At 38.6% G+C, this 25,231-nt stretch overlaps 1 protein-coding gene and 1 long non-coding RNA gene across 6 annotated transcripts in view; one reads left to right on the top strand and one right to left on the bottom strand.

Annotated features, from left to right (window-relative positions):
- Positions 1 to 737: 737 nt before the first annotated feature.
- Positions 738 to 25,231, top strand: part of sh3bp2 (SH3-domain binding protein 2) — a 28,590-nt gene continuing 4,096 nt past the window's right edge. The window contains exons 1-8 of one of the 5 annotated variants that reach the window (XM_015001884.2): positions 738 to 1,288; positions 20,255 to 20,394; positions 20,476 to 20,578; positions 21,538 to 21,655; positions 21,756 to 21,823; positions 22,528 to 22,610; positions 22,693 to 22,773; positions 23,334 to 24,003. In XM_015001884.2, the coding sequence (XP_014857370.2) occupies positions 20,259 to 20,394; positions 20,476 to 20,578; positions 21,538 to 21,655; positions 21,756 to 21,823; positions 22,528 to 22,610; positions 22,693 to 22,773; positions 23,334 to 24,003 (1,259 nt within the window). In that variant the 5' untranslated portion in view covers positions 738 to 1,288; positions 20,255 to 20,258. Of the gene's footprint in view, positions 1,289 to 8,364; positions 8,500 to 11,258; positions 12,084 to 19,917; positions 20,141 to 20,254; positions 20,395 to 20,475; positions 20,579 to 21,537; positions 21,656 to 21,755; positions 21,824 to 22,527; positions 22,611 to 22,692; positions 22,774 to 23,333; positions 24,004 to 25,231 lie in introns of those variants that run through there. The other 4 variants (XM_015001881.2, XM_088011185.1, XM_088011184.1 and 1 more) reach the window with 4 other exon arrangements.
- On the bottom strand, positions 3,578 to 13,880 carry LOC148156270 (uncharacterized). Its single transcript, XR_015764927.1, has 3 exons — positions 13,590 to 13,880; positions 8,274 to 8,584; positions 3,578 to 3,937 (listed from the first exon to the last, which is right to left on the bottom strand). It is a non-coding gene; the product is annotated as an uncharacterized LOC148156270 (long non-coding RNA).

Genomic DNA, 25,231 nt, shown 5'->3' on the forward strand with positions numbered 1-25,231 from the left:
GAACATAGTTCTCTGCATTAATGGGCCTTTCCAGACATGCAAGCTGCCCAGGCCACCAGCTCTCATGCAGCCCCAGACCATCAGTGATGCAGCTTCTGAACGGAGCGTTGATAACAACCTGGGTTATCCTGGTCCTCTCTGGTCCGGATGACATGGCGTCCCAGTGTTGCTGCACCATCTTTCTGTGTAACACTGGTGGAATCGGTGATCCTCTCACTATCTTGGCTTCAGAGAGACACTGACACTCTAAGAAGCTTTTTATACCCAATCATGTTGTCAATTGACCTAATTAGTGCTAATTGGTCTTCCAGCTGTTTGTTATATGTTCAATTTCCTTTTTCCAGCCACTTATTGCTACTTGTCCAAACTTTTTTGGGATTTGTAGACACTGAAATTTTGAATCAACATATTTTCCTTTAAAATGTTACATTTACTCAGATTAAACTTTTGATCTGCCATCTATGTTCTATTACAAATAAAATATTGACATTTGCCATCTCCACGTCATTGCATTCAGTTTTTATTCACAATTTGTTTAGTGTCACAACTTTTTTGGAATCCAGTTTGTACGAATGAAAAATGGAAAAAAGGAAAATGAAGAAAAATAAATAAAAAAGAAATGTGATGACAGAGGAAAACAAAAGAAAATGGAAAAAAGAAGGAAAAGGGCAAATAAAAGTAAAAGGAAAATAATAAAGAAAAAGAAGGACAGATAATATGGCAATGAATAATAATAAAGAAATTTGTGGGAAAAAAGAACAAAACAAACTAAATAAAAAAAACCAAAAAGTTGAAAGAAAAACCAGGAAAGAAAATAGAAGGAAAAACAAAAGGCAAACAGGAAATGACCGAAATGGAGAATAAAAAGGAAATGAACAGAATAAATGGGGAGAAAGCAACAGAGGAAAGTAAAATAAAGAAAACATGAAAAATTAGAAAGAAACAGAAACAATAAAGAAAAGGAGGAAAAGTTTCTGAAGACTAAATAACGGGGTGAGTTGAGCAGCAGGCCTGAGTTACATATTAACCCATCTGACCAGATGAAGGAGTGGCTCCGTGAAGGGGAAGTCTGAGCCGAACCGAGCCGCGGCTCTGCAGCAGCAGCAGCAGCTCCTCTTAAAGCCTCAGGCTGAAACAAACGGGTCTGAATGAAACCTGCAGCCGCTTCTCTGCACTTTGCGCCGCTGCAGTGAAACACGCAGAGCAGGAAGTCTGAAGACGATCTGCGGGACTCGAACCGCCGATGCCCCGCAGAGACGCGCCTCGCAGCTGACGCAGCAATCCATGGGTACGTCAAATCCACCGACTGCGCTGTTATTTAGCTGTTTTAATCTAAAACTGCAGCTTTGCTGCGTTTGCGTGAAACCAGGCGCCGCAGATCTGCAAGTCATCCAGCTGAGCCGTTTCTGGTTTATGAGCTTCCTTCTGATTCACTGCACAGCTCGACTGTTTAAAACGACCAGAAAACATGAACAAAACGGGTTTTATTAACATTTTAACTGCATTTAGAAACTTCCACACCGACCAAATATAACCTGAGTTAATCTGGAGAGATTAACTGAAACTTAGCCGACCACCTTCATTTAGTTCATGTTGGTATTTTCAGTGTTATTTTATTATTTAAATGAAAATTAAAGTATTTTTTCAGGGGGAAACTGGAGTTGATGTTGGTTTTTAGGCCGCATCGCTCGGCCCTCGCTAGAGTAACTTCACATTTCAGTTTCCAAATTAATTTCCTTATTTATTTAGAGAAAAAACAAATAAACCAGATTGCATGTTAAACAAAACTCGGTGCCCCTAACACTAACACTTGTCACTCTTGGCGCTAACAGCTGCCATCAAGCTTCTTTAAAGTCACTCAAGGCGTTTCGCTTCACTTGCTGTTGCACAATTGAAGAAACTCAGCATGAACAGCATCGTTATGTCCAGGTTTTGACTAGGCCGCTCCTAAACTGCATTTTTCTGTGTTTATTTTTGAGGCATCATACTTCCACCACCGTGCTTGACTCTGTTTCTGTTAGTTTTACACCATCCACATATTTTTCCAAACGTTTGAGGATCATAAAGATGTTTTTCAGTCTTTGGGTTCTGTTGGGTCAGCTGTGGTTCTGCTCTTCTTTCATGGAGGCCATTTTTTAAATCCACATGCATAAATAAAAAAAAGGAAAACTTTTGCATCAACCAAACGACTTTAGTGACTTAAAATCATTCAAATATTGAGACTTTGATAAAATTGTAACATTTGAATAAATTTTTCCTGGTTGCATGCAAAATTCAAAACTTTATCTTTGCCTCATTTATCTTTGCAATATCAATGAAATTCAGCATAAAAAGCATCTAATCCAACGCAAGTCCTGGTTTTGACTAGGCCACTCCAAAAACATAATTTTTCTGTGTTTTTTGAGGTATCATGCTGCCACCGCCGTGCTTTACTGATTGTTTCTGCTGTTAGTTTTACACCAGATGAATATTTCCCCAAAGTTTTGATGTTTTTTAGTAAATGCTGGTTTTTTTGTGTTGTTTCGGGTCAGAACTTCATGTTATCGTTGGTTCATCAGTCTCTCTTGTCAAGGTTTTCCATTGTTCCGTCTTTTCTCTGTGGTTTTCTGGAGACCAAAAACCATAAAAATGTCTCTGTAGTTCTTACTAGACGGATCCATCCAATCATTTTGCTTCATTATGTTTAAATTAGAGGCTGTTGCTTTTTCAGCTCTTCTAGCCTACTTCATGCTGCCAGGAAGGTCCTGTTTAAGTCATTTGATTTACTTAAACCATTTTTTAGTAAGAAGCCAAAACCTTCTTACTAAAATGGTTTATCAAGGGAGGAAATTACTGTTTCTTCAGGTTGGCTTAGCTGTTTACCTTCAAAGAATAGTTGCGTAAAAATTAATCTTTGGTTTGACTTTTAAATTAACGTAATTGTGACAACAAAAACAAACCAGAACAGATCATTTCTCTCACCTGAAAAAGTGAAAACATTTGTTCAGTTTCCTGATCTCTGATATTTCTCATCTATAAAGAGTTTAAAAATAAAACATCAGCAGGAAGCAGTAAAAATCTGAATCTCAACTGGCTGAGGATAAGAAACATTCATGCAAACTTTATTTACTGGAGAATTAAGTCAACGTTGTTTTAACAAACATAGAAAGACGGATATTTGCATCGAATCCAAGAAACTGAAACAACTTTTAAAGATCGATGAGAATAAAAACAGCAGAACTAAAATCTTCTTATCAGCTGTTGACAGAAATAAAACACATTCAAGCTTAAATTCGCTTCTTTGTGTAAAAACTGAAGACATTTCTGATCCTCTTTCGATAAAATCTGAAGATTTGAATGAACTTTTGGACGTTTCCTGGTTACATGCAAAATGAAAAACCTGTTTTTATCCCCCACAAACGTCTGTCTGCATCCGTCAAGCTGGTTTAAATTTAAATCCATCCGCACTTCGCAGCAACAACCCAGATAAAGACGTGCAAATATAAATGTGTTCATTTAAATGTTTCTTCTTATTGCAGCTGCAGTCTGACACTAAAATAATTCAAATGCAGAAATAACATCAAAGGTGAAGAAATAATCCTGCTTTTTAAAACATGTCTTTATTTTTTTATGTTTTTATTTAACAGAGTGCTGATAAAATAGCCCTGATGGAGCTGAAACTTCTCTAATTTTCCGCCAACGTTGATCATTTTGCGTCTCTTCTTACGTTGGAACATCTGGGACTTTTTTATAGTCAAAGTAAAATCGCTCAAGTGTGAAAAGAATCATTTTGTCATTTCTAGGAACTTAATTAGGAACTTCCTGTTTCCCTGGGGTGTAAATATTGTGTTACTCTTCAAGACAGCAGAGGTTTGTCTGGTGTGGGGAAACGTCACAGACTCGCTGTTTGGTACAGAGGAGGATCTGTGATGCTGCGGGCCGGTTCCTCCTCCTTAGACTGCAGAATGACAAAAATAGAAGATTTAAAATAAAACTTTGGTTTTTTTCTCCCTGAAAATAGAAAATGTATTGTATTTTGCTTCTGTTTCCAGATGTAAATCTAAAACCTGTGAGCAGGTTTCTGTTTCAAAAAAAGGACGTTTTGAATTTATTTATAGATTTTGTGCAGAAGTGGCACATGTACGGTTACTGATGTGGTTTGTTCTTGTCGCTCCTCAAAATGGGAAAGACGGGCGCTCTCCTGAACTTTCCCACATCTACAATCAAACTGGAAAAAGATTAAAACTGGAAACAATCAGAGATAATTAGTGATGCTGTGGGCCGGCTTCTCTTTCTGATTCAAATTAATCCAAAACACAATGAATAAATTCGTATTGCTTGCCGTATTTGTTACAGGATAAATATAAATATTCATAATCAGATGGAAACTAAATATTTTCTGTCTGAAAATGATTGTGTATTGAAAATCAGGAGTTTTTCTTATTTATCTGATGTTCCCTATTTTCTGTTTCATATCCTTCAGTGACTCATTTATTTTATTTTATTGCACCTAAAACATACAATTCACATGATAGTAACTGTTTGTCTTTTTCTGGTTAAATTCTGGTTATTTTTAACTTTTACTTCTTTTAAAACATGGATTTGTTTTGAATTTTTCACATATTTCTAAGTTTTTATCAAATCCGAACTTCCAGTTTTCCCTTTTCCTCCTTGGACTCGGTTTTAAGGCTTCGCTGAATGAACCTAAATATTTGACGGCTCTTTTATGTTTTTATAGATATGCTTGTGGTGAAAAGGATAAAAACTTTATAGATTTTCTCTATAAACGGCGTTTGAACTCCTGCTTCCTGCGGAGCAACGAGACGTAATAAAAGCTGCAGAGGATTTCATGGCTGCATGTGTTTCTGCTGCTGGTTATTTAAACTAAAACGGTTTAGATTCAGATTACGATCTCTCACTTCGCTTCAAACCATCAGGACAAACAAATAATGAAAATGTTGCCAACCTCTGGAAATTAATGAAGGGATTAAAAATATAACTAATGCTAAACTGATGATGACCAGATTGAAGTTCATGACAATATTATATAAACTATTTTGGTTGGTAAATGTTTGCTAACTGAACTTAGCGTCTCACTTATGGAGGATGCAGTTGCTCCTAAAATAGATTTCCCTCTAAACAGTTTCAGTTTAGAGGGATTATTTATGCACTGTAAACACCAACAGTTACGAAATCTGGGGCTTTTAGGTAAAAATTAAACGTCATCAGCATAAATCAAGCCTTCACATTCAGGTTGGCCTTTCCAGAGATCCTGTTGTTCTTTATTTAGGATTAAAATTTCCACCATGAGAGAAAAAGTAAAAGCCCAGCAGGAAGTTATAATTTAGAATCTCAACATCCTAATTATGAGACGGGAGGTTGAGCTGCTTCTCTGAGCAGCATGGCTCAAAATGATGACTTCCTGTTCAGCTTTTACTTTTTATTTCATGGCAGAAATGGGCTTCCATAGTTTGCTGAAGTGTGTAAAGATAAATAAGTAAATAAAACACCCTTTTCTGAAAACTGGTGGTAATTTGGCTGCAGGAGAGGAACATGAGGAGCCATGATCAATTTTAAAACATTTCAGACCAAACTGAAAAAGTCGTTTTCAATGTAAAGATCTGAGTTACGCTGATGACGCATTACTGTTTATTCAAAATCCACAAATTTCATTAGTCAGTGTTTCATGACGCCTTTCAAGAGAAGCAGCAACAAAACCAGAAACATCAAATAAATTCACACAGCAGGAAAATGCGACACAAAACTGATTTTATTTATTTTGACCCCATGTGACCAACATCCAACATGTCTGACCCAGTTCTGATAGTTTCACCCAGCAACAAAATCTACTTTGTACCACATATGGAACTAAACTGGAGACGATAGTCTTAGATTGTCATGATGAATTTTATCCGACTCGTTGGCTCATAATGTCCGTTATGACCGATGGAGGAGAAGCTTTGGACTTCCTCCTTCTCTCTCTGCTCTCGTTGCTCCTGCTCTGGATAAACTCATTATTTGAACTTTAGTGATGTCAATCAGCTGCTTTTGTTGCTATGGTTACGCATCATAATCAACTAAAATCCTTTCATCCACACAGCCTCTGAAACCAGAGGGAACAGACAAATGAATGTTTTTAAAAACATAAAATCAGAAGGAAAGTAGCAGAGATGCTCCGTCATGCGAACACTTTGGGCGGCCATCTTGTACATTAGCTTAGCGTTTCGTCCGTCTCTGCAGTTTGGTCGTCCTGCAGCATCATTTTGTCTTTCAGGAAGAAAATGATGCTGCCGTCCAAAACAAGATGCCACTTTCATCTTCCTGCCGTCTTTATTCTTTCTAGCTTAGTTAAAAAATGCAGCTCAACAATAAATTTCATGACTTACCCAAATTTCAACATGAAAACAGGCTTTTTATCTACTTTTACCACCGTTTTCATATTAAAAGTTACGGTTTTGTTTTGTCATGTCTCTCCAGATTCTGCTCTTTAATCCACTCCTTTTATATTTTTATCCCAAAGTTTCTCTTTAATCTGATACTTTTAGCTGTGCAGATGCCTGAACAGTAACATGTTCAGCCGCCACTTGGTTTCATTTTTGTTTTGACAGCATCTATTATTGTTTGGCTGAGCGATTGAGGCTGATTCTTGTTTGCGTGGCTCCCCCTGTAGGCGGGAATCGCCACAGCAGCTGGTGTCTCAGTATGAAGGCCTGCTTTCATAAATTAGTCACTGGGCTGCAGATTCACAGGCTGCTGTGCTTCATGCACTGACCGAAGCTCAAACAGTCAGTGTGAACGTAAAACCGCCGCAGACACCCGTGATAAAACTGCTGTGGTTTGAGATGAGACGGCAGAACAAGTGCAGCCTGACATGACGGTCGGGTCGCGCCGCTGCAGATCTGGGTTACCTGTCTTTGATCAGATGAGGCGCGAGCCGCAGCGTTCTGCTTCCTGGTCACTGAGCCTGAGGAGGCTTCAGCTTTGAGTCACTCTGGACGCGCTGCGGGTTTAGAGGCTCGGCGGTTTAAATGCTGTGAGACCTGCTGCAGCAGGAACCAGCAGACCTCGTTATTATGGACATGAAATGTCACAGTGGTCTCTGTTATCTCTGGTTGCGACGCTCCTCAGTGAGTCAGTAAAACTCTGGATGCCATCACCGATCCTCCCTCTTAAAGTGGCAGATCCCTGCAGATGCAATTAGCTTCAACAGTCTGAAGCAGGGATGAGGTCAGGAGGAAAGACTGTCGCGATATTTATCAACCTTCAAAGGCCTGTAGTGACTTTATTTACAAAAGAAGTGACACGTCTGGTGACGTTTTCTAGGGTTAGACTTTTATCAGTTCCACTTTGTGTCCATGTTGCAAATGTGAGATCAGCTATCGATCAGCTATCGATCAGCTATCGATCAGCTATCGATCAGCGCTCGTTATTCCATCTCCTGACTCGCCACCAGGGGGCGTGTGTCTGAGTGAAATGCTGACGTCAACCAAACTGTTCAGCTGTAATCAATAGGAAAATTCAACTGCAGTACCACCGTTCAACCCAAAGAGGGCAGCACTGAAATGGTTTCAGCCAAAATACCACAAATTTAAACAAATTTACACAAAAATGTCACAATTTGCACAGAAACGTAAAGATGGCGCCTTAAGGGTCAGTTTTTATCAGTAGATAAAGTATGTTTTGGGTTTAGTTACACTTTAAAAAGTGTTTTTATTTATAATTTTATCCTGGTTTGTTGTAAATAACTGGCCAGCTTTGAGCTTCTTTCATTTTCTGGTGAAAATGTTTGTGTCTTATTATATAATTTCTGTTTTTGTTATTTATCAGACCCATGTGTTTATCACAGCCTGGAGCATATAAGCTTTACTTCAGTCAATCTCAAACAGAAAGCGTTTTATTATTTTCCTCCCCATGTTCTCGTGTATTTTGTTACATTTTGTAAATATGTGATCTGTTCATTGTTCCAGTCTGAGAGGATGGAAATTCCCCCGGTGTCTTTTTTCAGGTCCTGCTTGTCCGAGTGTGTAAAAAGGAAGTGTGTGTGTGTGTGTGTGTGTGTGTGTGTGTGTGTGTGTGTGTGTGTGTGTGTGTGTGTGTGTGTGTGTGTGTGTGTGGCATCCAGCAGCCAATCGCATGCTTCCTCAGAGGAAGCAGGAAGTACCGCAGCCGTCCAATCAGAGGCCTCGACACCTTCAGGAAACCTCAGCTGGAGAGTCAACGCGGTTCAGATTAACTGCAGACTTCCTAACTGACGCATCATCTGGTCTTTTTTTATCCTCCACTAATTTACTCACCTTCCACCTGAACCGACTGGCCTGCTCTGGAACCGGAGACCCTCCACCAGGCCGTCCTCCCGTCGTTCCTCTGGGCTTTTTTTCAGAAGTATGGTTGCTCCTCTTCCCGTGAGGCTCCAGTCATGTCCGCCGCCGTGTCCGCTCCTTCGCTGAGGAAGAAGAAGTCGTTTGCTCGGAGCTCCAAGCCGAGCACAAGGATGTGTGTTCAGGATGAAAGGGAATTCCTGTGAGTTGAGCTCTTCGTGTTTTTTCCTCCCGCACAACTTTACTTCGTTTGCCAGTCACTGATCCTTTGGTACGTCGGTGGATATCTGGATTGAAAGTGGGAAATTAAAGGAAATCCTTTTCTAACGTTTCTATTGTAGCACCTTTAAGGTTATAGTTACATGTCATAAACAACAGCAGCTTCACTTCAGTGGAACAACGAAAACACTTGCAGTCCAGAATTAGATTTACTCAGCCTGGTCAGAGGCCGACCTGATGCAAGCCGGTTGCAAAAGACGCAGTTGGAGCTTTTCAAACTATTGTCAGACGTATCGGAGTTTAAGTCGGTGGATTTAAGAGCGATGATGCTACAGTTTGAATGTGAGAATAGAAGGTGAACACGTGAAGTTAAAGATGAAATGTCCAGTTAGCTCCTGTCAGTCGGTGTGCTGAGGTAAAGCCTCAGATAGCTGGTCAAATATGAAGCTTTATCTGATAAGTTGACTTTATTAAAGAGTCAGAAGGAGAAGTGGTAGAAAACGGGACGTATCATGATCTGGGCTGTTTACTTTGTATCTTCATGTTTGGTGGATTCGAGGAAAATGGAAATCTTAAAGGCAAAGTTCATATTTTGATATGTTCTGTTTGCATCTTTAAGTTTTTCTGATTGTTTATCACAGATGATTGAAATGATGGATCTGAAGGTGGAGCTAAAACTGCATCTTCAGTTCGATGCTAGAAAATAATTTCTGCCTGCAGGATTGAAACGATTAATTTGATTAATTCGATTCTTGAAATAATAGTCAACTAATTTATTAATTGATTAATCGCTAACTGGAGTGTGCAGGATCTGAAGGAACAACACGTTCAGAGCAGTAATTCAGCCAAAACTGTAAAAATATAAATACATTTTGCTTTTATGATTAAAAAATGTAAATAACCAGAACAGTTTTATCTTCACCTGGTTCAAATTATTTAAATAAAATGTTCTGTTAAGCATCTTCTGCAATTGAATCGTTAATAAATGAATAATAAACAGATCTAGGGCTGAAACGATTCCTCGAATGATTCGAGTACCTCGATTACTAAAATTCCTCGAGGAAAATTGACCTGCCTCGAAGCTTCGTTAATTTATGTTTTATTAGTTAGCGCACCGTGTTCCGGCCGGGACTTCATTTGCGTTGCGCGGAGCTCTCACTTCCGCCTCTGAGTTGTTGACAAAAGCTAAGTCTCAGCGGCATAAAGTCCAATCTTCAAGATTGGCCCGTGGGGATTTTATTGATTGATGATAATGCCCGACTTTTTATCGTTTTTGGGGAACCAATAAGCATCCTTAAAATGACTGGGGGAATGCCTGGAGTACGGCAGCATTTCTCCTCCGGGGCTGCTGGTTGAAAGCGAACGGCGGGAAGAGCGCTGAGGTGAGCGGATAGCCTGAACAGGGCGGGCGGCTGAGTAGCTGATGCTTACCGTGTAAATGTAGCTTTACCGACGAACCGCACAATAAATTTCATATCCCGGTCTGAAGAAACGGGTGGCGGAGCGCATCGTACATGGCTGGTAGATGAGTTTCTGAGTGTGACCAGTGAAGGTGTCGTAAATATCCCGTATTGCTTCCCCCCGTGTTCGTCCCCCGGTCTAACGGTTCGTCAGTCCGCTGGTCTATTTCCTCCCCTCCATCTTACGTTCGTTCATTCGCCCTCTCCTCCCACTCCAGGCGGCATTTCCCGTATTTTCAAACCCAAAGCGTGACAGGTTAGGTGGCAAGGTGAGTTTAATTAATCTATTAAACTCACTGAAGATGAATACATAAACTAAAAGCTGGATTGTAGACATTTTTATAAGCATATTTGTGAGCCTGCCTCTTTGTTATTAAATTCAATATAATTTCAGATTTTTCTATAACTTTTCTTCTGGTTAACTTAGAAAGTGAGCTATTATTGTTACAGGTTAGTTTTCTAAACTACAAAAAGCAACTGTTAGGGATGCTCAAATATGAAAAATTGGACTGATATTGATATCTGATAGTAACACCGGTATTATGCCATATTTACCAATATTTCATTTTATAATTTTTTTATCCGATTACTCGATTAATCGTAAGAATAATCAATAGATTACTCGATTACTAAAATATTTGTTTACAAAAGCCCTAAACAGATCAGTTCTGTATTGAAAGGCTGATCTTTTCTCATGTTGATGTTAGAAGAACTGGTTTAGCTGCAGATGAACGCCGAGCTAGAAATGATTCATTCACTGAAGGAATGACCTGTTGTTGCATTTTAGGCAACAAAATGTTTATTTTCCCATTTTAAAAAGGAATCAAGTTGTTTATTTGCATCTTCTCATGTTTTTGTAATATTGGATGAAAACGGCTCTAGTAGTTATATGAAGATTAGCAGAATGGGCCAATTTTTATCCAATTAATCGTCACCATAATCAGTTACTAAGCCGCCGCATTATCATGTTCAATTTATAATGGTTAACAATGGCAACAGCATGAGGATAATTTAATTATGTTTAACAATTAGAAGATGAACATAATTCACATCTTTCCAATTCAGTCCTAATTTAAATTCAGTTCAATCAAATGTAAAAGTTAAAATCTGCTCCCCGTTTATCAGTGACTTGGTGCTGCTTTGCATTTCTTCAGACAGGAAAATGAAGCATTTTAAATGTCAATAAGATGCCATTTAAATGAACTCCTGTAAAACTTTTATCTCTGCTGAGATGAAGAGATGGTTATCTACCATAAGGTAAGATAGTTACAGCTCATAAATGCCACACAGAACCCCGTTCAGGAAAAAAAACAGACTTTTGCTTTTAAACTGAAGGTTTTGGAGCTTAAAGTCGACATTTATGTTCATTTAGTCCCATTTCACCGCATAATGCAGCAAATTTAAAACGGGCTCATCTGATTGGTTTGTTGTCAGATTTAAGTTAATCATTTCACAATGATTAGCTTAAAATTGGATGTTTATATTGCTTCAAGTTGAACAGTTTTAATATTTTATGTTGGAGAATTTGCAGTAAATGGAGGTGAAACTTGACTGAAAGGTTTAGAAACTTAAATATTGAAGATAAAACAAGTTAAATTTTGAGCCAAACTTGAACATTTATTCAGTTTTTGGTGACATAAGCACTTAAAAAAAAAAAAAACTTTTTTTGATTCTTTATGGTCATTTTCTCCAAGACGCTTATGCCATTTATTCCAGTGGAGACAAAAGTCTATAAAAGCATCCCATAGTGCTCCATTTATTGGTCGTTGCTATGGTAATTCCTCTGTGAGGTTCGACAGCGAGAACGCGAGACGCTTACAGGAAGTGTGTTCTCATTTTCGACCCTGAATGAAGAGCGGTGAGAGCGGGAGGAAAGACGGTCGAATCTGGAAGATTTTCGTCTTCAAAGTCTCCGTGCAACTTTCTGAACGTCTTGAAGCTCAGCAGGGAAAAATATCATGTTTTTTTAACAAAGAGAATTAACCGATTAATTCTGGGAAAGGCTTCATGGAGAGCAGCGTGTCTGACATGTTGGTGATGCATTTCCTGTTGAGCTGGACTTCCATATTTGGACACAGGAAGAAATGATGTACATGAGGACACACAGGTAGAGAAAGAGGAGCTGCTGCTGCTGCTGCAGTGAGAAAGTTCACTTTCTCTTTCTGTTCTGCTTTCTGCTAGTTCTTTATTTGCAACAAAACGAGGAATTATTCACACCGTTGGTCATCGATGCGTTTCGTTACTCTAGAGAATCCGCTGGTTCCACAGAATCGTTGCTAAATTAAACCTGTATTCATCAAATATGGCTGACATGTCTAATATTAAATCTATTTCCTCAAATAAAAACTATTTTTGACTGAGCAGCTAACTACCTACAAACATAAATAATAAAAACAATTCCAGAATAAAGTATCTCCGTTTTTTTATTTGTTAGCATTATTTAAAGCTAAATGTAATAAAATAAATCCTCCTTGCTGTAAAGACAGAATAAAATGTAAAATTTGTCATTGTTTGTGCATTTAGTCCAGCTGCAATGTTTAAGATCCACAAACATTTTTTAATATCAAATAAAATCAGTATTTTTTTTATTAATCCTACTTAATGCACAACTAATCTTAGAATTAAGATGAAAAAACTACGCAAGCTAACCTGGATAAATCATGAATTAATTATCCACATTGTTTAAGTTCAGGTTCGGTATGCTAGGACTGAATAAAAAATATAATTTAAGCAGCACCTGTCTAACAACATAACTTGGGCTAAAACAACTGAAAAAAAGCTAATTTTTAGCTTTTTTTTCAGTTTGTTACTCCTGCTAGACTTGTTACTCTAGCAGGAGTGACAAGTAATTCCTGCTAGATCAGGGGTGTCTTAATGCCTTTTGTGATAAAATCCTTTCTAATAATTACTAACAAAATAATACTAACAAATATTATTTAATAATTACACATATGAGTCATTTTGAGATTTTGGCACTAACAGCTTCCCGTATAACCCTGTCACACTCTCTAAGCGCTGAACGTTGCATTGCATTAATAATTTTCTTCTTGGATTAAAATAACTTAAGCCCAATTGCATATATTCATTCCTCAGTGTTTATTCCCAATTTGGATTAAACATTTGGGCATTTTTGTGACTTTGCGACCAATAGACTTCCATAGAAACCCTGCTACATGTATCTGTCATTGTTAGGAGCAACATGCAGCATGAAATAAAACTTTGACTAATAATTACATGCTTATCTCCCTTAAGAAGACGTATTTACGTTATGAGATTTTTTGCACTAACAGCTACACATGCTAAATGCTGCGCTGCTTTAATAATTTTCTTCTGACATAAATTAACATAAACCCACTTGCATCTACTCAATCAGTATTCCAGTGAGTATCCCATTTGGATTATGTGATTTTGGCTCTGCAGGGCTTCCATAAAAACGCTACAACATGCATCTGTAATTAAAATAATGAAATAAAAGTTTTTCTGATAAATACACTTGTAGGTCATTTGCGGTTTTTTTGGCACCAACAGTTTTCCGTAGAAACCGAATCTTCGCCGCTGCATTAATCACTTTATTCTGATATTCATCTTCATAAGCCCACCTGCTTCTACTCACTTGTTTCCACCTGACAACACAAAAAGTGAAGCTCTGACTACAGTTGTGGTCTCAGGATGGGGAACAGGAAATGAGCTGCGGCTTCGAAGGCGTCGCTCGCCGGCTGCGTCTACTTCCTGGGCCGGACGGCCCCGTCGCAGCTGGGGCGGTGGTTTACCTCTGACCTTTAAGGCAGCCCGTGAAGGGGGGTCTTCGTGACTTGCAGCATGCTTTTAGTCACAGCTTCAGGTTAGCCGCAATCCATTTTCAGTAAAAGACACCTGGCAGCTGCTGGAAATCTTTGCAGCGCAAAGCTGCAGGTTTGCCTTCAGCTTGTGGGCGTGGAAATGTAAACAGATTTATCTTTATTGCTTTGGTTTGTAAAACCACTACAAGCACTATTATAAAAAAGAGATGAGCCAGGTTTAGCAGATTTCTGAATCTTTGAACAATAATATGCTAATTTGCATTCATAAGAATTTCAATATGTTATGCTTTTATTTTGAAACTAAACGTTTTGGAGCCCTAAAATTAAAATAGCTTTTATAGGGAATAAAGAGACTTTGTGTTTGGAAACACAACAGAAACAAAATGACCAGAATGAGGAAATAATCTGTCGCCTCTTTGCTTGGAGGTTTTTCACATCCCTGAAAAAGTTCATGGCAGAAAAACTTGATGCCAAGTGAAGATTTTTTACTCTCCAGATTTTATTCAAACTTGTTATTAAGTGGGAACCATGAAGAAAATGATCTCCAAACCTCATCAGCTACCTGGACTGTTCAAATTATTCTATTTAATTTTTAATGTGCATTTTTCCAAAAAACAGGTTTATCCCTGACATAGTTTCATACTAAACTAGAAAAATGTGTTTTTATGAGTGAAATTCACAACAAAATGGAATAAAATAAAAAACAAATTCCCCACAGAAAAACTTTTTGTATTAAATATAAAAGTTCAAAATGTAAACCTGAAAAACCCACATAGTTTTTTACTGCAAATGTTAAATCGATGAATAATATTTTAGGTTTATTTGTAAAATAGAAACATAATAAAAGGAAAATGTAACAAAAAGTAGAGTCGGCAGAAACAACATAATTGTTCAGTTTCCGGCTGTGACAGTTTTGCATTTAAGTTTTTATTTGTTTTTCAGTTAAATTGAGCAGAAAACATCATTTTACTTATTTATGCCACTGACTCATAATTAGACTTTTCCTTTTGTATTTGTTTGTCTGTAAACCCGACTCGCTTTTCCCGGCAGGTCCAGATTATTTTTAAGTCTCTAAAATCTAAATAAACGTTTTGCTGTGTAGTTCAGTAGGAAGAGGTCAGAGTTTAATGAATGTGACTCTCACAGAAATGCATCGTTTTCTCTGGATCTTTTGAAACGTTCCATTGGGTCTGACGGTAATTTCAGGTCTTCAGATAATGAGGTAATTTAGCAGGAATCCTGTCCTGACGGCCGTCAGTCAGGGGTTTTCCATCCACAGCTACAATAGTTTCAGTTTCCTCTTTACTGAACGACGACTCCTTCAGCCGATCGCTGGTGGAAAAACTAAACCAACGAGTAGAAAACATGTCCAAACCTTTAGCCAGTTATTCTTTTACTAATTTAATTTATCTTAGTTAAATACTCAACAACAATCTAAACTGTGTTTTAATGCAGCAAACCTAAATAAGTTGATCAAAAGCATCAATGTGGTTTTGAGGGTTTGCTTGGTTAAAACTAATAAAACTTCCTAAGTTTTTACTCTGCTGCGTGTTTTACTTCTGCAACAGGAACAGGAAACGGCTCCTTTTCCTATTTTTAGCCAAACTTTAATAAATAGATCTGCTTTTTAGTTTGTGGTTCCAAAATCCTTTCAGATACAAACAACAGATTTGTTTGTTTTACATTACAGGCCGTTGTAGGGCTTTTTGTAAAGAATTATTTTATTCATCAATTAATTGGTTATTCTGGCGATTAATCAATCAATCAGATAAAAAATTGCTTATTGAGCAGATTTTTAATTTAAGCATCTTTTTTTACATTTTTAGAAATGCATTAGACTTATTTTAAAAAAGAAAATAAACATCTTGTTGCATAAAATGCAATAATAACATTCTTTTTATAAATATTTGATCATCCTTAGCAAAGGATCAATAAATGATGACAAAATTATAATTTTTAGATTTTATCAGTAATTGGATGGAAAAAGGAGCTTAGTAGCCGATTCTGAACAAAGTGAAGTTAAAACTGGGGTAGAAAATGTTTATTTTCTGTCTTAGATTCAAAATGTTTGTATTTTTTGTACAGTTTTGGCTCAATTACTGCTTTTAATGTGTTGTTCTTTCAGCAAATAGCCTTTCTCCAGTTAACTGATTATTAAGTTAGCTATAAATTGATTCAATAATTGATTGATCTGATTAATCGTATTAGCTTTTGGTGCTTTATAGGATGTAGTAGAGAAGACACAGTTAGAAAGTTCTCACATCTTTCTTGTAAAGTTTAATCTGATAACTGAGGCTATTATTGATTTATTGATGCAGCTTTTCATGCAGAAATAACTAAGTGCAGTTCTCAGATTCTCCATGTTTTCTACTTCCTCTCATCATGTCGTCTTCTTCCTGTATTCACACCTGGTTCTTTCGCTCTGGACTCGTCTGACCCATAAAGAGACCAAATGTTCTCGCCTGGTTTGCAGTGACATGCTCTGGTTGACTTGGAGTTTCCGTTGTGTGTAAAGAAACCAAACGGCTGGAAAAAGTTACAAGTTTACAAATTTATCAACCGATTCAGGTCTGGAGGTGTGAAAGTCACTATTTATTATAACATATTAGGTGTGTTGATGTCCCTCCTATCAGTTAAAAATGACACCGTAACGATTTTTCTTAATGATTCAACCGCCTCAGTTTGTAAAATCTGTGCCACATTCGGCCATTTGAAATCATTCTGAGGGCCACAAATGGCCCCCGCACCACACCTTGGACACCCCAGATCTACAGGAAGTCAGTGATTTAACAAGTTCTTTGTCAAATAGGTCAAACTTTTATATTTGTGTGTACTTTTTTTTTATTTTGAAAAGATTATAAAAGTCTGTTTTTGGTCATTGTTGCCTATGAACCCCAGAAACAAGCAGATTATTTGATATTAGATGATTTATGATTAATTTAGGAGAGAATCTGAAGTGATTCAACTGGCCACGTTCTTTCCTGAATTTGTCGCCTTGATCTCGTTTTATTGTGAAAGGTCCACTGCCTGCACTTCCTGCCTGCCTCAGGTGAAAAGCAGATTGGCATCAGGCTGTGAATCAGTCCAGACACATTGTGTGTTTTTCTCAGAGGAAACATGTTCCAATGAGTCTGGTATGCAAGCTGCTCCCTGCTCCGATTGTTATCTCCAACCAGAAAAACAAACGAAAAGGAAGAAAGTCCAGGTGAAAGAGTTCTCAGAAGAAACAAACGAGTAATTTAAACCTGTTGGTGCTTCTGGGAATATGTAAAACTTAAAAAACGGAACACATATATGCAAATATTGGACATTTTAAGGCAACAACTGGATAGAATATCATTAAAATGACAACTAACAGCTTTTATCACCAAATACTTAGACATTGTTCCACCATTTCAACTTGGTGAATCCAGAGATTTTTTGATTTGTGACACATATTCACTTCTGTTATTATGATATAAATTAATTCATTATCAATCATATATTAAGTTTTAATTTAAGAACTTTAATGTGGCACCATTTTTCTTCATGATTGCACAGCAAAACCACACAAACTTACCAAGTGTTTTTGGTTTATTCCTCAGTGTAAATGTCTTAGTTCACTTGAAATAAGACAAAACTAACTTACACATAACTTTTCACCAAATAGAGAAGCTTTTTATTTTTTGTCAATATTTCACTTAAAAGACATTTTTCCAGTGTAAAAAGTGAAATAATTTACCAATGGAACTAGTTATTTAATCAATATTAAGGAATTATTGACTTAAAGCTCCGGTGTCTCATTAAAAAGTTACTTTTAATTTAGTTTTGTCTTAATTTCAAGTGTAGTGAGATATTTGCAGTAAGAAAAATGCTTAAATTTGATATTTAGGATTTCAGACACTATTGTTGATTTGTAATCAGTAATAAATACAAGGCCACTCGTCTATTCTTCGATATTTTTTAACTGAGAGACAGTTTTCTGTTGGATGATGAGATAATCAAAACCAAGCTCTAATCTCCGCTGCTTTTTCAGCCGACTTCCCTTTAAAAACACAGAAATGCTGAATGCAGAGCCGTCGTGTTTTTCAGTGTTTCTGTGTTGCTCTAAGCTGGACTTCAGGATTTCCTCCTGGGTTCTGACCCAGTTCTGACCCAGATTAGGCTCAGTGACAGAGTTATGTGTTAGCAGGCGGATGATAGCATCTGGACTCCCTCTTCATATCCAAATGAAAGCTCAGCAGAGCTGCCAGGGGTCAGAGGTCAGGCGCAGTGTAAGGCTCCTCCCTGCTGATTTACTGTCAGTTTGCTTTCCTGTTTCATCACTTAGGATTTCAGAAAAATGTCTTATGTCATCACTGTTTCTGCAAAACTCATTCCTATGGAGTGAAATAATTACATTTTTAAAGTTAGCGGCTGTTTACTTAGCAAAAGATTAGCAAGATTACATTGAAATATAGTTGGTTTATTTAATTTTCTTCATGATTAACAAAGGTTGACCTCTAAATATTGTCTTGAAAACAACATAAACTAATAGAAAAAGTAATAAAAAGTCATACAGTTGCTTTAAATCTTTACATATTTCAATATTTTTGGACTGAATTAGCAGCTAGCACTGAAACAGCATTAACCCTAAACAAGATAAAATCATAACATTTTAGTTGAAATTAAAGAAAGCTTTGTTCTGTAAAGTAGTTAAAGTGGAATAATGTGGTTTCTGGTCTTAATATAGTTGAGAAAGAGAATAAAACCAGGAAGGAAACAAGAAATGTAGCAAAAAGTACCATTAGCTAATGGCTACAGGTTCCCAGGTTGACTGAAAATAGTCAACATGGGAAAATTAAAAAAGTTTCTGAGTAACAACATCAAATCAATAAAATGATAAAAACTCAACATGAAGAAAAGATCAGCAAAAACAGCTCCTTGCTAGCAAATAGTTTCCCAGTTAAAGGAGTAGCCATTTCTAAAAATGTTTATTTTTCACTATTATTATTATTTTAAGGCAGGTTTTAAAAAACACTAAACTGAACAAATAAAAAGATCAATATGATCGGAAACAGTTAACGAAGCTAAAATAAACTCTGCTAATAAACAGCAAACTCATCAAAAGATGAGCGTTAGCTAACAGGTTTCTATGACCGGCTCTAATCTGACTAATGGCGCACATTAAGACAAATATGACGTTGTTTTTAACAGGAAGATGGTAAAATCCCCAAACTGAACGACTAAAAGCATCATAATAAGAGGAAACATATCAGCAAAAGGCAGCAAGAGCTCCTGGTTAATGGCAGCCAAACAGGAGCAAGTGGCTGGTTTCTAAGTTGACTGATTGAAGTTCACAGATGCAACTTTTTGAAAGGTTTTTGGGTAAAAAAATAAAATAAAATTAATAATATGTTGATTTTTTTTTTTTTTACAATAGCTCAACATGAAAGAAGTCCAGCCAGAAAACAGTAAATCTACAAAAATGAATGTCAAGCTAACAGTTTCCTGAGACCAAAATGAGAGTTTTTTTTAAGAGTTATTGGTGAATCTAAAGAAAGATTTTGTAATATTTTTTTAAGCAGGTGAAAACACTAAACTGAACTACTGAAAAGGTTAGTAGGACAGGAAAACCAGAAAGGTGGCAACTAATTTGACAAAAAATGGTAAACGGCTGACCAGACAGGAACTGGTGAGACGAGACTGAACTTTGTTACGACCCAGATGTAGATTTCTACAAGTCAACTTGGTAAAGACACTCAATAAAAATGAAATAAATAGTTTTATAAAAACCACATTTTCAGTACTTTCCCCTGAAGTTGTTCCAGGTCTTTTGGTTTTGGACTTCAGACACTCAGAACCAACCACACCCGCTTTCCGTCTGAACTCCTGATTCTGTTGATATACTGGAAACGACACATAAACACATTTCAAGATTAAAACTTCATTAAGAGTGTTTACTTTGTGCTCTCCAACACACACACACACACACACACACACACACACACACCCAGATTTTCCCTCTGAGCCTTGAACTCCAGTGAAAGGACTCGGGATGCCCTATCTGAATCCATCTGTGTTCATGCAGAAATCCGTTCCTGCCTCCATGGAGCTCTATCTCAGTTTGACGTGATTATGTAAGACGGAGAATGTGAGAGATAAAACGCCAGACAGAGAGAGAGGGAGAGAGAGAGCTGATGGGAGGGAATGAAGGGATGGTTTGATCAGAGAGATTTGATTCGACCTGGATCGGATCGGACGCAGCGGGAAGAGAGTCCAACCGGAATGCCGTCTCTGTCATGGACCTTCTGCTGACTTTAGCCTCCACAGTTTTCACCTCCACAGTCAACATGCTGCGGGAAAATACTGTAATCCAGAGCATTAGCAAGAGACTCAGCAGGAGGTAGAGGAGAACCTGGATGTTACATTTGAAGGAGGGATTACTTGGTTGGACCAAAACAGGGAAACGATGGATTGATTTTCATATTTTCATGCTTTTTATCCTCCCTGCCTACAGAACCATGTCGTTTCCAGAGATGTACTGGCCGGTGCCGATGCGAGCCATCGGGGCTCAGAATCTCCTCACGATGCCAGGAGGAGTTTCCACCTCAGGATATCTCCACAAGAAGGGAGGCAGTCAGTTCAGTCTCATGAAATGTGAGTAAAACTTAAAAAGATCATTTCTGCCTTGTTTATGAGACAGATGAAGACATTCCTGATGTGTGTTGCTGTCTACAGGGCCTTTGAGGTACATAATCATCCACAAGGGTTGCGTGTACTACTTCAAAAGCAGCACCTCTCCTTCACCACAGGGGGCGTTCTCTCTCAACGGCTACAACAGGTTGGTAAAAATTAACCACAGCGAAGATCAACAAGTTTTATGGCTTGTTTCACAGATTTTGCTTGATTTAAAAACAAATTAGCTTAAGCATTTGGGCTAAAGCTAGCATTTTTGGCTAGCATTAGCACAAATGCCTGGTATTCCCAAAACAAGCATTTGGTTCTTTTCCAAGGTGAATCATTCAAAGCAGCCATGTTTGGTTCGCTTCAGTCCAACTCTAGTTAATTTGACCAGAAAGTCCAGTTTGTTTGAGGACATCCCAAAGGTCTGGTCCACCTACAAATCTAGGTCTCAGTTTGGCTGAACTATGGTTGAATTCATATGTGAACGCTAAGTGGACTAGAAACCGCTCCAAAAGCAGGAAGTGGACTATAGTAAGGCATTCTGGGTAAATACAACCAAAACCAGTGTGCTAGCCTAGCGCTAGCATTAGAAATGGCTCGCGGTTTTTAGCCAAAGACAAAAGAGAAATCCTCCAACCACTAAAATCTGACACCACTCCATTTTTGTTTACATTTTGTGATGAAGGAAGCAGTACTCTGTGTCTCCTTCAGAGGTTTTTATGTCGTTTCCTTTAGTGGTTCTTGTTGCAGCGCCCCCTCAGGCCAGGAGGGGAACAGTTTGCTCTGAGCGTTTGGTTGGTTTGACTCAGAGCAGTCTGAAAGAAAACTGCAGCTGAAAATGAAACAAATGTTGCAGTTTTGGTCCCCAGTCAAACCGAACCTATCAGACTATCAGGTGTGAAAAGATCCTCAATAAATGCTAAACTTTTTGAGGAGGTATTGAGACACTTTACTCCAGCCAGTAGGTTGATAAACTAAACAAAGTGAACGAGATGCATTCAGAACTGCATCTATTTTAAGGCAATATAAATACATCCCTGCTGCTTTACCCAGTGGACTTCCCAATAATTATGAGCAGATAAATCTCCAATCTACTACATTTGTTTGGTTCAACAGAGTGATGAGAGCAGCAGAGGAGACGACGTCCAGCAACGTTTTTCCCTTTAAAATCGTCCATTTCAGTAAGAAACACAGAACGTGGTATTTTTCTGCTGCCAGCGAAGACGAGCGAAGGGTGAGAAGATCACTGAACACCACTGAACTGTGAAAGTCGTGTGTTTCTGCTCTCTGCAGGGAGAAGCTGACATCTGGTTATTTTGCTTCCTGTCTTACAGAAATGGATGCGATTTCTGCGAAGGGAAATAGATCACTATAACGACAGAAAAGAGGCCCAAATTTCAAGGTAAAAAATCTGCTCAAACTTTAAACTACAAAAGCACAAATTACCAGTCTGGTGTGTAAGATGCTAAATAAGGTATTAGACATAAACGAGACACAAGCAGCCTTTCTCACACATCAAAGGTCGTTTTTAATCCCCAGCTAATCTCGTCTGCATGTATTTGCTCTGCTGAAGGAAACCCGCTACCTGGAATAAACTCACACTTACAAATAAGTCAGATGAACTTTAACATTTGTGTTTATGTTTGAACCTTTTGACTACATTTAGCCTCTATGCTTTACTTCAGACTATAACTGCAAACCAACATGTTGAACCTGGTAGATTTATACAAGTGCAAGAGTAGCAAACTTTGGCTAAAGCTATCAAGCTACATAGCTGTGATGTTCAAATGTCAATGGTTCTTCCTCATAATAGTATAAAATAGGCTATTTGTTTCGTACACCATGTTTATGGTTGTCACTATGTGGGGTGGTGATGGTTTTAGGCTAACTGTTAGCCTAGAAGCTACATAGTTAGCCAGGTAGCTAAATCAAGAATATCCTTTTCCTGGGAAATCTACAAGAAATAGTCATTTTATAAACCACATATGACAGAATGATTAGCATTTTGATGTAAATGTAAGTTTTCTCATTGTCCAGGTATCATGAAGAATTGCTCCTTTGAGCAACTTTATTTTGTAATTCATTAAATTTTCCTTGTTGCCGCAGTGACTCCGACTCAGACGCAGACTTTTATGGCACCATAGAGAGACCCATGGAAATTAAACACGCTGTGGACACAGCAGAGGACGGTAAGACCAGGCCGACACCTTCATCACTGCTCCACCCTGCAGTCATCTGTGAATATTTAGAATTTACTCTCTTTGTGCCCAGATTACGTTGATGAGGATGATGATGAAGAAGATGAAGAAGACTATCTGAAGCCAGACGGTGATGGCTCACCAACATCTCCAGGTAAAAACATCTGTACTTCTTCCAGTGAGGGCTGGACGATACGGCTGAACATCACAATTCATATCAGTTGATATTGATAATTACTGATTGGTTTTTGTTTTAAATATCTGAAATGCAGCTGACCTGTGGATAAAACCTTTCCTGTTTCAACCACAATTTTCACTCCATGCTATTGTTTATTTTTAAGCAGTTATGAGACAAAACCTTAAACTGCTGCTGCGCCAGTTACTCAACAGGCTGTTGCTAGGCAACCACAGAGTGAGTGAGTTAGTTGATGCCACTAATCTTCCTCTGCTGGTCGTGAAAAGTTGAGCAGCTAAAGCCTTTCCTCTGCCTACATCACCCAGAATGCTGTGCGGTTCTGGATCAGCGTTCAGTGAAATTATTGACTATTCTGTCAGATGTATTATGAATTTATATTGATAATATTGCGATACATAAAGCTGATTTTTGTCCAGCTCTACTTCAACATCTCTAGCTCTGTTGACATTTTCTAGAACAAGGTAGAAGTTTTTCCTCTTGCTGAAGGTCTTTCATAAATCGGTGGTTTCCCCCTGCAGGTCGACCCACCGGTCCGCCTCCTTCCTACCCTCCTCCACCGGTACCAGCTACTCCGCTCCGTCGAGAGTCCAGTCCAAACATCCAGAAAGCCGTGCCTCTACCTGTTCCTGGACAACACAGAAACCCAAGCAGCCCACTCCCCAAAAAGCCCTCCGTCCCTCACCAGCCCCTCCAGAAGGAACAGAGTAAAGGTCCGCCCCCTCCGCTGCCCTTTGCCCCTCACCTGCAGAAGTCGCCGTCTCCGACTCCTCCTGCTCTTCCTCCCAGCTCCTTGAAAACTGCTCAGAACAGGACGATCTCTTTGGGGAATACTGCCAACGATCGGAGAGACCTGAGGTCCCACTCCACGGTCCAGGTCCACTCGCCGGCCACGCTGCCCATCTGTGACCAGCTGCACAACAGGATGGTCCTGAACGGCCCGGTCAACAGCTCCCCAAACACCGGCAGTACCCAGTCTCTGGGAAACCACTGCCTTCGGACCAAGCCCTCCTTACCACTGCCCCACACCGAAGTTAACCTGCTGTCCACTAGTGCCCCATCGCTGCCTGCCAAACCGCCGTCGTCTCCGCTACTCAAGTCTGGACTTCACAACAAGCCGACGATACCGAAACCGCCTCCACCGACGGCCAAACCACCGCAGACTCTGGACAAGCCAAAGTCTCCGTTTCAGTAAGTCACTTCAAGGAACAGGGACATTTAAATCACCGTTAGCCACAGTTTGGGGCGTTCGTTCGGTCAGTGTTTGGTCATAAGTTTGGCTACGTTCAGGTGAATAACACACATATCTGACTTTTTCATGGCAGTCTGAATGGCCCAGTTCAGATCTTTTCAGCCACCAAAGACATTCGATTTGTGCCACTTCCATATGTGGATATAATTTGGACACATATTTGATTGTTTCCAAAGCATTTGCAGTCTGAATGCTCATGTTATCTTTAATTGACTTGAGAAATGTCATTATTCTGCACCAGAAGGAGGCTGACCAGATAAATAATGGCTGAAAACAACAATCACATCACTCCTGGTTCCAACTGCAAACAGATTTCTCTAGAAAAGTTTCCATGATCTTGTGATGATACTTCTCCTATTGCTGAATGACTTCAAAATGAATCCACAGATCGCTGTGTCTGTTATAACTTTAGTTGTTCTTCTCTGCATGTGCTTCGCTCAAACAGAAGTCTGATTGTGGTTGTTTTTAATTAGTAGCATGAAAATAAATCAGATTTCCAAAATAGTGGAACTGAGCATCAAGACCTGCTGTGTGAACATGAACATAGTTAGAAATTAGGAACAAGACACAAACAGATTGATTTAATCCATCCAGAAAAAGAAAATGTGTTGCTCTCAGAAACTCCAGAATATGTTTGTTGAAACTTGTGGACCTGATGAGAGCATCTCTGCTTTTATACAAGTTCCTGGTTTGTTTCACATCAGTTGGACTGTTATCCAACCAAAGCTCACAGCAGAGTTCAGGAAACTCTGATTTTACAGTAAAAGGATTCCTGTCATACCAGTTGGCATTCAGATCGTATCTAAACCATAAGTTTTCCTCTCTGGTCCTCCAGAGTCACCGTCTTCCAGCTTTTATCTGCATCTAAAGCTGCTTCTCCAGTGTCAAGTCTCACTCTGGTTGGTTAACGTTTGGTTGAAGCCAGTCTGGGTGTGTCTTCATTACAGTCTGTTCTTTGCTGCTGTGGCTGTGGTTATTGGGAATCTTCTTGATGCTCCAATGATTTTATTTGCAGTGACATTTTGAATTGGAGAACATCAGGGCTGTGGTTTTGATGGACTCAAATAAACCCAGATATTTCATTTTGTCATAAAAACAAGCAGCTGGAAATGTCAAGTAAAATTAAATCTCTGCGTCATCCACAAATCTCACGATTGTCCACTGCAG

The sequence above is a fragment of the Poecilia mexicana genome, unplaced genomic scaffold (genome assembly GCF_051168715.1).
Source record: "Poecilia mexicana isolate PSO_F unplaced genomic scaffold, ASM5116871v1 scaffold_12, whole genome shotgun sequence".
Classification (NCBI taxonomy): domain Eukaryota; kingdom Metazoa; phylum Chordata; class Actinopteri; order Cyprinodontiformes; family Poeciliidae; genus Poecilia; species Poecilia mexicana.